Source organism: Mesoplodon mirus, assembly GCF_964341445.2.
Source record: "Mesoplodon mirus genome assembly, chromosome: 3".
In the NCBI taxonomy this organism is placed as follows: domain Eukaryota; kingdom Metazoa; phylum Chordata; class Mammalia; order Artiodactyla; family Ziphiidae; genus Mesoplodon; species Mesoplodon mirus.
Genome location: NC_138978.1, coordinates 49180121 through 49195570, shown reverse-complemented (window position 1 = coordinate 49195570; position 15450 = coordinate 49180121). Strand labels below are relative to the sequence as shown.

Sequence of the window (15450 nt, the reverse complement as noted above, 5' to 3'; positions counted from 1 at the left end):
GTTAGCTTATTGGTGAGATAATGACTGGACAGATTTCCCTAAACACCTGAAGCCAAAAAGTCTCCCAGTCTTTGCCAAGGGGCTCTGCAGGCACGTTGGAACAACGCTTCAACAATCACCCCAGCAGTTAACAATTCAGCCGTAGCCTTCACTTCCTGCTGCCACAAAGCTTCCAAATCAGCCAGAGGTTAGAGCTTAGGACATTCTCAGATCTTTCCTGAGCACATGCATAGAGCAAGAGCACATATGTGACCCTCTAGATTCCCAGGAATACGTTGGAGCTTTTCAAAGCCCCTACAGAATCTCATTCCCCAGCTTTTCCTGTTAAGTTTTCTGGTAAGCCTATTATTTGCCTCAGGGGTTTTCCACTGCCTCAGGCAGATGAAATCTTAAATAACTGCCTCAAATTGTTTTTAACAAATGCCTCCTACACCAACACTCTGTGAAAAAGCTTTTCCTACTGGGATAGCTTCAAGATGTGTCAAATAACAACAACTTGTAAGTGGGATCTTCTAGATAGTCAAATAATGACAATCCTCTGGGAATGGGGCTTTGAAGGAGCTCTAATCCTGTTCTGCCTCCTCTGGTGGCTGCCAGGCTGCTTCATTTTCACCATGATTGTGGGCTGTTGGCTTTCAAGGCTACTATGGAACTAGGGCGGGAGGAGATGGGGATAGGGCAAGTTAAAAATGCCACAAAGCTTGCTGTTCTTACGGAGGTTCAGCCATTTTTCTTAAACAAACACTACCCAGATTGCTGCAAGTTCATTTCACACTTATGAAAAAGCTGATTGAGCATTTTTGTCCATTTTCCACGGACTTTATGGAGAAAAATTTTCCAGGTCTTTAGTTGGCTATTTTTGCTGACATCACTTCTCTTTACTGATTTCTTTATCTACTTAAGTCTATCAGTTACTCTGAGGGAGGGATGTTGACCTTTCTACCTATTTATACATTTGTCTCTTCCTTCTTTGAGTTGTCAATTTTTGCTTCATACATTTTGAAGTTCTATTATTAGGTACATACACATTTAGAATTGTTAAATATGCTTGATAAACTGACCCTTTCATCATTAAAAAAAAATGCCTTGCTTTATCTCTGGTAACAGTCATTGCCTTGAAGACTATTAGACTATTCTGTCTGATCTTAACATAACCATATGGGTCTATTGCTCACATATACCAAGCACATGGGAATCCAGAATCAATTTATACTCAGATAAAAGGGTATAATCCTGATACTCTGCAAGCAATGTCACCTATACCTAATGTCAGGCTTTTGGGCCCTGAAATCTCCCTTTAATTATGCTGCAGGACCTAAAAGCTTTCATTTGGTCAAACAAGGGTTTTTCTGCAGATAAGCTTGGCAATAGCCTTCCACAGTAGCCCTCTAGATCTTCTCTCCTGTGTATACCACTTTTAGAAATTCTGGCCCACACCTAGTTGCCTAGGCTGAGAATTCTGTTATTGAGCCATGTGGGTCCACACATATCTACTTTTGTAGCTATGACCAAAATGACCTCTGACTAAAACTTATTCCTGTTCAGGGCTGGCTCTAGGCTCCCTTGGCACTGAAAATTCCCATTCCATAGTATAAGCAGTGAACCTAGACCAGGAATCAAGAGAACTCAAGTCTGGATTTGTACTGAACAGACTTGTGAGGCAATAATGCACAGGACTAAGAATGTGGACTCTGGAGCCGAACAGCCTGACTTTGAAGTCCAGCTTCACCAGTTGTGTGACTTGGGCAACTTCCTGCTCTCTCTGCTTTAGCTACCTCACTAGTGGAAGGTGAATTAGAATAGTGCCTCTCTTATAGAACTGTGTGTGGTTCAGATGGATTCATATAAGTAAAAATTTTTAAATAGCACTTGGAACATACATACAGTAAGTGCTATCTAAATGTTAGATTTTTTTTTGGTAGTGTTGGCAGTCTGTTACTGCAGACTACAGAGTTAATTTTATCATCACTGTTGCTGTTATGTGCCAGAAATGTAGCATTTCATGAGCAAGTTATAGGTGTCTTAATGCTGGGAGTTACACAGTATTATAGAAGCTTAAGATTTTGCTTAAATGTTTAACTGTCCTTTCCCCTCCTCTCTTTCAATAGCTATACTCAGTGTGCAGACTAGACTATGGCACTAATCTATTTATTCAAATCATAACAGTCATAAATTTATCAAGTACTATGTATTCTTCCGTGCCTCTATCATGTTATAGTTATTTACTTGCTTGTTTACTTATCTGTATCCTCCAGAGTGCCAAGGGTAGGGACTGATTTCGTGTTTTGTTTGTTATTGTTGTTGTTTGGCTGGCTGTTGTTGTTTTGGCTGATCCCACACATGGCTTGTGGGATCTTAGTTCCTGACCAGGGATTGAACCGGGGCCCTCAGCGCCGAGTCCTAACCACTGGACCGCCAGGGAATTCCCTGGGTTTTGTTTTAAAGAATAAAAAGTCTACAGTGACCCAAGATACAATCTGGGAAATGCTAATTAATTAATTAATGCTAATTAACAAATGCCAATTGGCTGATTTTGCCACCAACCTTCAACTTGTCTGCTTTAGCCCTCATTTCCAGAAGCTTCTTCTCTGTGGCATCTATCTGCAGCCCCTCATCGCACCAGTTCACAGCCTCGACATAGTTTTTCAGTTCCAGATGGCATAAGGCACCTGTAGAACCCAGAACCCTTAGTATCTGTGGACAACAGGCATGGGAAGAGCCATCCTTGAACGGGACCCCCAACCTTAACCAGCTACCAGCCAGTACCCTGAAGGGGAAATGGATGATAAAGACCCTTGTAGTACATTCCCCAGACAAGGAAGACTATTTCTTGTATCTTAGATCAGAAAGATTTCTAGGGCCCATTCAGCTCAAAACTCCTGTAAGCCTTTCTGGTATCAAGGACTCTTAAAGTAGGGAAGGCTACAGCTTAGTGGCAAAGAACACAGTCTTTGGAATCAGACAGATCTGGACTGGAAATCTGGCTGTCATTTACCAACTAAACATTAGACAAAGGACTGAGCATCCCTGAGCTTCAGGTTCCTCATCTATAAATGAGAAGAATAAAGTTCATCTCAGATGACTTTCTTTAAATGGAGAGAGAAAGCAGAATTTGTCTCAGTCATTCACAAAAGCAATGGCAAGACCAAAGACATTAGGTCTCTCCTAAAATGGTTCTTGATGGCTACCAGTTTAAGCTGCCTCTCCTTTAGTCATGCTTTTTCTCCAGTTAGCCTCTTTGGGCTTTCCACAGAATTTAAAAATATCAGAACTGTAAGGGCTTAAATGTCAATAGAATCCAACCTTATCTTCCAGAGATGGGCATACTGATACTCAGAGTGGGTGTCTCGCCAAGGTCACATGGTAAGGTAAAGGTGACAATTCAATCAAAGTACAGACTTCCAGCCTGTGGCAAATTCCACAGGACTATACTCAATTTACTTGCCCATCTTCGTTTAGTACCTCCTTTCCCTACAGCTGAAGGACCTAGATCTACTTAAACCCCCTAACTATGATTACTTAAGCAATAACTTTGATAAAGCGTTTTAAGTTGGTCATGAGGATACAGAGATTAATATGTAATGAATAAATTAAAGTTTACAAATCACCTTTGAGCTTCTCAAAGAAAAGGTGAAGTATAAAAGTAATAAAAGCACTATTATTACATACAAAGGTCAGACTACAAGAGAAAAAATAATCTGGGAACATCTCAGCATTAGAGTTAGCAGCAAAAGTCCCATAACTTATCTTTTAATTAACATGAACATGGCATTTGAAGATCTTGCCTTTCAATCAGCTAATTTGGAAAAAAAATTAGAATGTGGCTTTTAGACCTGCTTTATTTTAATTAATTTTATCTTTATTAATTTAAAATGAGGAGTTTCAATTTCTCTACAAATTCTTAAAACAGAGGGTTGGATTATTCTCTGGGGAATTCTTTTAAAAAATGGCATGTTGTGGGCTTCCCTGGTGGCGCAGTGGTTGAGAGTCCGCCTGCCGATGCAGGGGACGCGGGTTCATGCCCCGGTCCGGGAATATCCCACATGCCATGGAGCGGCTGGGCCTGTGAGCCATGGCCGCTGGGCCTGCGCATCCGGAGCCTGTGCTCCACAACAGGAGAGGCCACGGCAGTGAGAGGCCCGTGTACCGCAAAAAAAAAAAAAAAAAAAAAAAACTGGCATGTTGCTGTTGACAAGGACTTAATATCAAGATGGCAAAAATAAGGTGACTTCATTAGTATCTTAGCACCTTCATATCAAAACTTAAAATACTTCTGGTGCAGTGCATGCCAGATTTTCCGTGATGACAATCATACTGCAGCTCTACAAGACTTACCTCTTACTATTGCTTTCAGGTGGCAGGGTTTTAGCTTTCTGGCAGCTGTCACATCACTGAGAGCAGAACGAAAATTGCCTAACAAAACACCATTTAGTAAAAGAGAAAACACGTTTTGAGATCAGATTACTTCCAAAATTTTGTGTGTAGAAACAAAAACACTCTTGGACAATCTTGGAGAGATAAAAATCAGAGCAACTGTTTATATTGGGTTGGCCAAAAGGTTCGTTCGGGTTTTTCCATAACATCTTACAGAAAAACCTGAACGAACTTTTTGGCCAACCCAATAGAAAAAAATATAGTTGTGCTCATCAAGCACCTTAGAAATGTTTACAGCATCAGGCAACCCACCGAACAAATATAAATGGCTAGTAAGCATATGGAGAGATACTCAACATCACTAATGATTAGCGAAATTAAAATTAACATGAAATTGGTAAAAACTAAAAACAGATAATATCCAATATTGGTGAAGATATGGAAAAAGGACACTCTAAGAGTAAATTAGAGAGCAAATTGGCATGCACTTTCTACATACACTTTGACCCAACAATACTCTTCTAAGAACTGATCCTTAAAAATGCTTGCAAAACAATAAAGATGTTAAAAAAAAAATGCTCGCAAAAAAACAAAAAAAATGCTTGCAAAAATGTATAAGGATAAATGTAAAAGCATGTTAACCACTGCATTACTTTTAATTATGAAAAGCTGGAGATAACCTAAATATCCTCAATTTAGTAATGATGAAATAAATTATGGTAAATCCATACTACTAAATACTATACAGCTATTAAAAAGAGTAAGACAGTTCTGCATGTAAAAGCATGATAGGATGTCTGTGCTATGTTATTTTAAGTGGGTCAATGTGTATAGAAGCCCATCTTTATAAAACAAACCAATCTAAATATACAGACACAGGTACACACAAATATACATTTGTAAGTGCATTTAAAAAAGGTGTGCAATCATACACACTGGTTATCCAAACTAGGAGGCATGAGATAGACTTTCACTTTCTAGTTTATACTCTAAGTATTACTTAACAGCTTGGTATTTACCTATTAATTTCACTTCTAAAACTCTAGCCCGGGGGTTAGCAAAATTTTTCTCTAAAGGGCCATAGAGTAAATATTTCAGACTTTACAGGCTACGTATGGTCTGTTATACATTCTTCTTTGTTTTACAATCCTTTAAAAATGTAAAAAACACTTTTAGCTCACAAGAGGTCAGGGATCCAGATGTGGCCTGTGAGTCATAGTTTGCCAAATCCTAAATAACCAGAATTATTGGAAAAACTTTATCATTAAGTTTGTTCATTTTTGCATTACTTAAAAAAACCTAGGGCTTCCCTGGTGGCACAGTGGTTGAGAATCTGCCTGCCAATGCAGGGGACACGGGTTTGTGCCCCGGTCCAGGAAGATGCCACATGCCGCAGAGCGGGTAGGCCCGTGAGCCATGGCCACTGAGCCTGGGCGTCCGGAGCCTGTGCTCCGCAATGGGAGAGGCCACAACAGTGAGAGGCCCACGTACGGCAAAAAAAAAAACAAAAAACCTAAAAGCAGCTATATGCTCAACAACAGCAGAGTAGTAAAGCAAATAGTGTAAACCCTGGTATGTCCATATGATGCAACTTTATGTAGCTATTAAAACAGTATTCACAAATAATTTAATGACAGGTGAAATTGTTTGTTATAAAATTAAGTGAAAAGAACTGAATACAAAATTGGAAGAACAGCATGATCCTAACTATGGAAAAAATACATATAAGAGAAATCCAAAAACTTCTGTTTAAAGGCAGTAGACTGAACACATGCAGTTCAACCCCTACCACCTCCCCCTCTGCCACAAAAAAGCCATAAATCCACAGAGACAACAAGAATGAGAACAGAGAACAGATTTTAAAGCTGGAGAACAGAGACACAGGCTAAATGCCTAATTAGGCTTGAGAAAACTGACTTCTAAGCCAGCAGAGGGAAAACTCAAAGCTACCAAGCTATACTGTAGAACCTACAACGTACTCAGGACTAAAGAATCAACAGCACCAGGTACCTCCGGAAGCATGGGTCAAGGGGTCTTCCATTTAGTGTATTCTGAATCAAACTTGATTCCACATCCTAACGCTGGCACTGTGTACCCTTCAACAATTCATTTTACTACATTTATTACTACATTTTACTACAGTTTCTTGCTCTGCTAACTAGGGATAAAGCTGTTAACCTCATTTATCTTACATAGCTGCTATGAGGTCAAGAGGGATAAAAAAAAACGTGAAAGTGCTGTGTAAGCCATACCAGTGACACCATTTAAGGAATGTCTCTGAGTATTACACATTTGCTCCTCTGGTTATCACATTACATGTGGTTTTTTTCTTTCAAGGTGTTTTTGGTCTTATTAGCCCTATACATGACATTCTTTAGTTCCCCAAGAAAAGGAACTATGTAGCTCTTATTCACAGTGCAGTGCCTAGCACACAGTAAATGCTTTCTATTTACTGACTGAATAGGTAAATGAATTAAACTCCTTTAGGGTAAGGTCAGGTCTTAACTCACTTCTATGATGCCAGTGCCTAGCACGGAACAAGAACTCAGTTTGCTGAATGAAGAAAATGTATTCCTCCAGAAGTTAGAAGAGTGGGTTTCTAGTCAAGGTTCTGGCACTAACCAAAGGGGTCGCTCTCTGGGCCTATGTAAAATGAGGGAGCTGGTTGGCTCAAATAATCTCTAAAGTTCTAAAGGAGAAAACAGCTGGGGCGGCCTATGATTAGAAAGAAACTCTGCTCCAATGGTGACGAGTCCCAACAGACTTATCCCAGCTAGACTGCAAGGCTTATTGTCTACCAGCTCCTCAGAAAAGGCTGAGGTCATTTCCAGGTCCTCTCTAAAACTCTGTGATAAGAAACATGGGTCTAATACGACCAAGACTATAGTCACCAACAATAATGCCACCCAAATAATTAATCAGTGTTTCCCAAAGTCATGTCTGCAGAACAGTCCTGCATGTTAATAAGTGTTACTTGAAAAGGGGGCTTATAGAACCTGAGAAACACAGGGTAAGGTTCTTTGCTGTAGGTTTTCTCAGCATTAACATACTAATGTGCACTGCGAATCTCCCATGAAGAAGCAGCACTGTCCAAATTTACTTGTTCAAAGAATGTTTTACTTCAAAGGTCCCACAGAATACTCTTTGAGAAATTCTCCCTTGTATTAATACAGTTTCTCTCACATAAAGAACTCTATTGCCTTAACCCTTCTAGCATCCTTGAGAAGAGGCCAGAAAAAAACTTTTTTTTTTTTTTGAGAGAGAGAGAGTAGAAGCATTTGGGCTCAAAAATTCCAGATCATACCAACTCATGTATTAAGGTATTTGATGTTACTCATTTGGTTCAGACAGTAAGAATTATACAACCTACCTGGTTTCCCTTTTCACCAAGTCTATCTAGAAAAGCAGAGTTCAGGTAGAGTAAGCTATCCTAGGCTTCTGGGAGAAGCAGCTCCTCTTCCACCGACACTCTCAAACCCTCCACTAGCCATCATACAGTTGTTTTTATCATAAGTTAATTTTTTAGAAAGTACTAAATAATGGAATAAATTACCCAGATAGTACTGTGCTGCTGCCCGGTTGGAATAAAGAACAGCATTCAAATCAGGGTCTGCACATTTCTTCTTTAATCCTTCAGTGTATGAAATCACAGCTTTCTTATAGTCTTTTTCTTTAAAGTAATCATTGCCCTCGTCTTTAAAGGTCCTGGCCTGTTCTGCAAAAAAGAGGAAAAATTATCACTGTTTCCTAATTTTTAAAGGGCTCATTAAAAATAATTCTAAATCATGCAATAATGTAATATATGACAAACAAAACCAAGAAACCAATAGGGAAAGAAAACTCAAAAATGAATGCTATAGAGCTTCCCTGGTGGCGCAGTGGTTGAGAGTCCACCTGCCGATGCAGGGGACACGGGCTCGTGCCCCAGTCCAGGAGGATCCCACGTGCCGCGGAGCAGCTAGGCCCGTGAGCCATGGCCGCTGAGCCTGCACGTCCGGAGCCTGTGCTCCGCAACGGGAGAGGCCACAACAGTGAGAGGCCCGCGTACCGCAAAAAAAAAAAAAAAAAAGTATACTTATCCTAGCTCTTGAAGAGAGGACTCCTCTTTTTTTCAAATATTATTTTGCTTTTTTCTTATTTATTTGTTTATTTATTTATTTATTTTTGGCTGCGTTGGGTGTTCGTTGCTGCATGCGGGCTTTCTCTAGTTGCAGTGAGCGGAGGCTACTCTTCATTACGGTGCGCGGGCTTCTCATTGCGGTGGCTTCTCTTGTTGCGGAGCACGGGCTCTAGGCGCGCAGGCTTCAGTACTTGTGGCACATGGGCTCAGTAGTTGTGGCTCACGTGCTCTAGAGCACAGGCTCAGTAGTTGTGGCACACGGGCTTAGCTGCTCTGCGGCATGTGGGATCTTCCCCGATCAGGGCTCAAACCCATGTCCCCTGCATTGGCAGGCAGATTCTTAACCACTATGCCACCAGGGAAGTCTGAAAGGACTTTTTTTTTAAGTACAGAAGAAACTGGGGGAAATTACACTTCTGTTTTTGTGCGTGTTGTTTGAGTCCCTGGAATGCAAATTACCCTCCTCAACTTAGCAAAAGCCTACAAAATTGTGACAATTCAGTTCAAATTTCCCACCCAGTGAAAGCCCACTCCTACCTCCCCCACCTTTAGTATTCCAACGGCACCTATAGTTACATGTTGGCACTTATCACACAGGTTTGTCCTGATTCTTTAGGGCAGTCTGGCTATCCACTGGAATGTAACCTTTGAGGGCAGTCTCATTCATTCCTGTATCCCCAGTGCCTAGCATTTAGTAGGTATCCAAAGAAGTATATTTGGAATAAATAGTGACAAGTTAGCTCGGGCTAACTACTTCTTGTTATCCATCAGAAGCTTTCTGACTCACACTTTATCTCAATTCAATGGAGGAGCAAAACAAATGTTAGAGTCATTGAAGATACCTTCTGGAGATCGCTCTTCATCAAAAATAATTGACTGGAGGCAAGCCAAGTCAGGGTTCTCCCGGGGATCAATTTCTGATGGCGCTTTCTTCATAAATAGGGGGATCTTTTCAAATTCCTGGAGGTTGTTAAGAGAAGAATGAACTACATAAATAGGATTTTCCACTGAGTACATCCAATTCCATGTCTCTACATCAAAGTTTTCTTACTCATCATAATTTGCAAATCTTCATGATTGCCTTTCTCTCTCCCTATCCAGGCCCCAATTTCCCATCTGTAAAACAGAGTGTAGAACAATCCCTAAAGATCTTTCAGTTCTCACATTCTTATAAGAGTGGTAGTAATCACCATCAGTTGAGCGCTCGTATGTTCCTGGCACTTTACCCACCCTCTCACTTCAGCTTCGCCACAATCCCACGAGGTTGGTGTTACAGTTAGAGGAATTTTACAAATGAGGGGACGGGCTCAGATAGGTGAAATAACTGACCCAGTATTACAGCCAGTAAGTGGTGGAGTCACAAGTTTCTGACGCCAAAACCTGGACACCTAAACGTACTGGCAGCTTAAGAAGACCCTCAAAACTTCGCGGCCGATTTTTAACACTCAAGTAGAAACCACCTTTCCGCTGGCAGCGGCAAGGCTAGGAGGTGAGGGAGGCGCCTCGGCGCCCTGGAGGCCCCAGGAGTTCGGACGACGCGCGCACAAACACACACACACACACACACACACTTGCGGAGACCCCGGGTCCGCTCACCTCCTCCCACTGGTCCTCGTGGAACCCGCCACGGTAAGGCTGGCTCTGGAACTTTTCCAGGAACGAGTCCATGGCGTCGTCAGAAGCCGCAAACGGCTCCGGCACCTCCATGTCAGCTCCCTGACTCTCCTGCCACCGTCCAGACGCCGAGAATCGTTCGACAACTTCCGGCGGCGTCGGTGCCCTTCCCTCAATCTTCCGGGCTGCGCCGGCCCTTGTGCCTCTGGTTCCGCCTTTCTGGGGGCGTGGCCGACCCGACTCCACCCCTCCCCCGGGAAGCACCGGCCCCGCCGCGCCCTCCCGAGTACTTATGGGGTCGTGGGTAAGCCCAGGGCCCCACAATACCCCACTATCACTTCATTCATTCATTTATTCAACCATTCAGTCAACCCATAGTTCCTAAGCTCCTTCCGTGTTCCAGGCCTGTTCTAGTCGCTGGGTATACAGCGCTAGGCAAAGCAGGTAAAATCCTTGCCCTCTAGGAGTTGATTAGGTAGAGGAGAGAGATAGACAATAAACAAATAAGATGTGAGAGTTTGTCAGGTGGTAGCAAGGACTATGGAAGAAAAGTTTTAAACAGGGTGGGCAGGCATTCAAGCAAAGGAAGAGGCCGGGGGTTGTCTGCACAAGAGCATTACCCATGGAGGGAACAGAGAGGGCCGGGCTCAGGGGTGCAGCGAGGCGTGTGAGTAGAAGGTAGGTGGGAGGGATAATGGGCTGTGAGTCTGAGCGTTTGGGTTTTTCTCAGCGTACAGTGGGACCTTCTGGAGAGTTCTGAGGAAAGGAGTGATGTGCTCACACTCTGTTTCTGAGGTTAACCACCTCTACCCTCCGTCCCCACAACTGAGATGGGAACAAGACCTCCAGGCCAGGTAAGCCTTCCTGCAACCCCTGGGTTACCCAGCAGCTGGCTGCTGGGCCCTGCATCGGGTGCTACAGTCTTGGCAGCTCACAGCCTAGTCTAGAAGGAAAGACAGGCAGGTGGCAGACCAATCTAAACCCCCGCTGGTCACAAGCCTGGGCAGTGGAGGCGCAGAGGAGTGGGTGTTCCCTGGGGGGTTCAGGGAGGTTTCACAGAGGAGGTGACACAGACCTGGGAGCAGAGATGAGGACTATCTCTGCAGATGGATGGGGGCTGAAGGGAAGTTGGGCATTTTAGGCAGTGGGAGCCCATGTGCAGAGACACGCGGGTGGGCAACAGCCTGCATGCGGGCTACCGCAAGAGTTAAGAGGAAGACCAGCAAGGTGGGTGGGGACCAGAGGGCCTGACTGCCCTGTAGCCCTTTATCCTGCAGAGGACAGTGAGCCACTGACAGACCTATGGGCAAATTTGTCTTAGGAAGGCCTGGGTTGCCAGGTGAAGGATTGATGGAGGAGTCTGGATTAAGAGATTGACAAGGAGAATGCTGGTGAGAGGCCAGGGGAGAAAAGAGATCTGAAGCTCAGAAGCAGAGCTGGCAGGCTTGCTCATTATTTGACACGGGGATGAGACAGACGGCAGGGCTAAGGATGACACTTGGAGCCTTCCAGGGCCAGGACCGTGTGTGTTTTCCTTTCTACCTCACCCACACCCAGCAGAACACCTGGTCCAAATGCTCCCTTTCCTCTAAATCCAAACCTCCTTTTCCACACTTCCTCCTCTAGCCTGCTCCCTAAGAATTCCCTTTTATTCTCTTCATTTATTTTCCCTTCCTGAATACAGAGCCTACAAAGTCTTTTTGCTTCCTTTTTAAAATTTGATTCCTATAAAATCCTGTAAGAACTCATTTTACAGGTGATGGTAGGGAAGGTTCAGAGAAGGGAAGTGCTCTTTGACCCTTCCAGCTCGAGACTACTTGGGGGACTTGGCCAATAATCGAGCCTATCAGACTCCTTTGTGCTTCAAGACCACCCAGACCCAGAATAGGTGGCTGTTATTTATCAAGGCCACCAAGACCAGGATGCTGGCCAATGAAAACAGCAGTGTCTCTAGGTGGAAAGGGCTCAAGCATGGAAGTTGGGAGGCCTTTGGGATCCACACTTCTATTGCTTCCTGGCATGACATTGGACAACGCCCATCGTCTTTGAGCCCTGTCCTCATCTGGAGAACGTAGGCAATGAAGCCAACCTGCCTTCCCCTTAATTCCATATGGCTACTGTGAGATTCAAATGAGGCAATGCTTGTGAACATTCTTGGCAATGGACAAGGTTGTGCAAAATGACCACCCCATTTCCTACTCTCTCAGGCCCAGAATCCTGATGGCCTTGGCCTACATTTGTTGGAAGATGACTGTGTGGTCAACTTCATGGGTTCCTCATCCCCAGCAGGAGTTTAAATGTAGGTGCCCCTCAGGCTTACGTCTCTTCCTGCTCTGCACACTCACCCAGGGAATCTCAGCTCACACCTGAGCACAGATGAATCCCAAATCTGTTTCCATCTCAGATCCCTCCCACGTGCAGCCAGCACCCGGGGGCGGTCTCCACTAGCATGGCTGACAAGCCCCTCAAGTTCACCATGTCCAGACTGAACTCACCCCTCCCCCAACCTGCTCCTGGTCCTGAGGGACACTCAGTGGGGGACACCATTGGCCTAGTCATCCACCCAGAAACCTGGGCACCATCCTGACGTCTCGTTCTCCCTCCTGTCAACCACCAGATTCTGAAAATTCTCCTTCCTCAATCTCGCACAGGTCCAGTCACCCTCTCCATCCTGCCAGGCCCCGAAAGCCTCTAGCCGGGTCTCCCTGTCTGTGCTCTTGTCCAACCCCCCAACCCAGCACTTTCCCTCCATTCCTGCATGAGCCTTCTTCCTCTCTGTTTTCTGATTTATTCCCTTTTATGCTCCAGAGCCCTCCTCCTTTCCCACTCCTATCACTCTAATGTGTTTTAATGGACATTTTCAGTTTGTAAGTGTCCTTGCAAGATGCAACTTCTTTTGTGCATATGTTTTATATAGTTTTTTCCCTCAGCACTAGGTTTTAGGTCCCATCCATGGTGCTACATGTACCTCTGTTGCCCCTAACTGCTGCGCGGGACTCCAAAGTGCCCATTCACTTCCCGAAGATGGGTCCTCAGGCTGCCTCCTCTCCCTTGCACCACAGATAACGCTAAGACTTCCTCATACATCTCTCCTTATGGACCTATGGGAATATTTCCCTGACATGTGTGCCCACGAGTGGAATTGCTGAGTTACGGGCATGCATAAACCTAATATGACTGAAGAGTGACAGATTCCTGTCCAGAATGGCTACCATCTGCCCTCCTATCAGCAGTGCCTGTATGCACACGAGGAGGGAGCTTTCTAAAGCAGACATCTGCTCACATCTCCCCACTGCTTGCCTCTCCCCTTCCCCCCATGCCTTCCCAGACTCTGAAGTCTTCCTTCTTAACACAGGCTCCAAGGCCATACTGACCCAGCCCTTGTCCTCCTCTTCCTTCCCACTCTGGGCTCCAGGGCACCTACATATCTGTAGTTGGTTCTTGGTCCCATGTGCCCTTCTCTTCTCCATACATGCCTGTCATATGGTCATCTTTCCAAACCCCCTGGAGGGGACGTCTCTTCTCTGGGAAGCCTTCCCTGACACTCCGACCCCCAGCTGCCTGATGTACCTCCTCTGGACTTCGCAGCCCCTATGCTAACGTTCAGCACAGCATTGACCTGCTGGGCTGTTCGTGTCTTTATATGTCTCTGATACTTCCATTAGGCCAAAGTTTCTCAACCTTAGCACCTCTGACAATTTGAGATGGACAAGTCTTTGCTGTGGGGCTGCCCTGTGCACTGTAGGATGTTTAGCAGCATCCCTGGCCTCTACCCACTAATGACAATAATATTACCACCCCAAGTTGTAACAACCAAACATGTCTTCAGACCTGGCCAAAATCACCCCCAGTTGAGAACCACTGCATCAGACTATGAACTGCCCAGGGCCTGGGGCTGGGACTCATTCACATCTGTATCTCTGGCACCCAGAGCAGGCCTGGCCCAGGTTAGGTGCTCAGTAAATACTGCCCGAATGAGTGGTGGCCAATTGCTGGGCAAAGACTGGAGGGTGGGACTCAGAGATCAGGATTCTGGGATATGCATGATATCATGGGGTGGAGGGGGTTCTCTTTTCCTCCTCAAAGGCTACCCAAATCATCATCTCCTTTTGTTCTTATTCTCTCCCTGTGAGGGAGGGGAACCTGAGACATCTAGCAGACTTACTGTGTGGCCTTGAGCAAGCCATACCACCTCTCTGAGCCTCAGCCTCCCCACTTATAAGATGTGGACAAGACAGCCTATGTGCATCTGTAAATGTTGACTGACTCAAGGATGAAGGACATGCTCATCTCATAGGAAACACTCCGTGAGGAGAGGCAAAACATGTGGCATTTATAGTGAGCACAGCTGGGACCATGGCCACCTCCGAGGAGGGCTGGGGGCTCAGGGACATCACTGCTTCAAGGACATCTTCAAGGAACCCAGCGCCTGCATGATACAGGAGCGCTGCTGGTGGGAAGAGGGCAGGTTCTCACAGCTAGGGCTCCAGCGGTGCGTGGTAGCCGGGTCACACACCCAAGAGTCCCCATGTGGCAGTGGCCAAGAGTTCCGCCAGCAGCTGGCCAGGATGCTGTCCTGGGCCTGGGCCACGTAGATGCACACTGATGCTTCTGGGTCGTGTCTCAAGTTTTCCAGAGCTGAGTTATGGGGAGGAGAGAAGTCGCTTGTTAAGACCAGGTCCACCCATGAGTCTCACACCTCATCCTTCTCCCTTCATGCCTTGGCTTTAGCACTCTGCTTTAGCACTCTGCTCAGCATCCCCTCATCTCCCAGCTCTTCAAATTGTTCATGCCTTTTGAAGCCTGAATCAAAACCTGCGTTCTCCAGGAAGCCTTCTTTGACTAACCCAGCCTATCTTCATGCTCCCATCAGCTTCCCCAGTTACAAAATTTACATGCTCCCTTAAGAGTCTGAACTACTTGCTCTACACTAAATGGTTTTTGGTCTTATTTTCTGAGCCTCGTTTCCTGGATCATAGGCTCCCCTAGGGTGGGGTTGTGTGTCTGTGTCTTGGTGACTCCACAGTACTTAACATGTACTTGCCTGGGTTAATACCAGCACAATTGGACTGAGCTGAAACCCCTGGCCTTGGGACATAACCCTTCCCTTTCCCATTACCCACTGTGAGCCTACTCGTTCCCTCACTGGCCCCTGAAATCTCACCAACGCAGAGCAAGACTTACCGGCTTTAACTTCATTCAGATGATCTTCCGTCATGATGCTCTCCATGCAGGGGACCAGGGACACTTGAGCATAATCCGAGAGGTGAGTGCCTCCACCTCCCAACTCTGACCCCCACCTTTGGGCCAGACCCCCTCAGAAACGCTCTCCCTACCCTCTT

At 45.1% G+C, this 15450-nt stretch overlaps 2 protein-coding genes across 2 annotated transcripts in view; both read right to left on the bottom strand.

The window, feature by feature from the left end:
- TTC4 (tetratricopeptide repeat domain 4) overlaps nt 1-10260 on the bottom strand; it is a 41239-nt gene extending 30979 nt beyond the window's left edge. Inside the window, exons 1-5 of the mRNA XM_082615332.1 lie at nt 10091-10260; nt 9337-9454; nt 7928-8089; nt 4336-4413; nt 2545-2669 (exon numbers count right to left, since the gene is read on the bottom strand). Of these exons, the coding sequence (XP_082471458.1) occupies nt 2545-2669; nt 4336-4413; nt 7928-8089; nt 9337-9454; nt 10091-10201 (594 nt within the window). The 5' untranslated portion in view covers nt 10202-10260. The remainder of the gene's footprint in view (nt 1-2544; nt 2670-4335; nt 4414-7927; nt 8090-9336; nt 9455-10090) is intronic.
- Nucleotides 10261-14501: 4241 nt separating this feature from the next.
- The window catches only part of MROH7 (maestro heat like repeat family member 7), a gene marked incomplete at both ends in the record, with an annotated part of 44087 nt that continues 43138 nt past the window's right edge, over nt 14502-15450 (bottom strand). Inside the window, 2 exon segments of the mRNA XM_082614353.1 lie at nt 14502-14746; nt 15293-15355. Of these exon segments, the coding sequence (XP_082470479.1) occupies nt 14502-14746; nt 15293-15355 (308 nt within the window).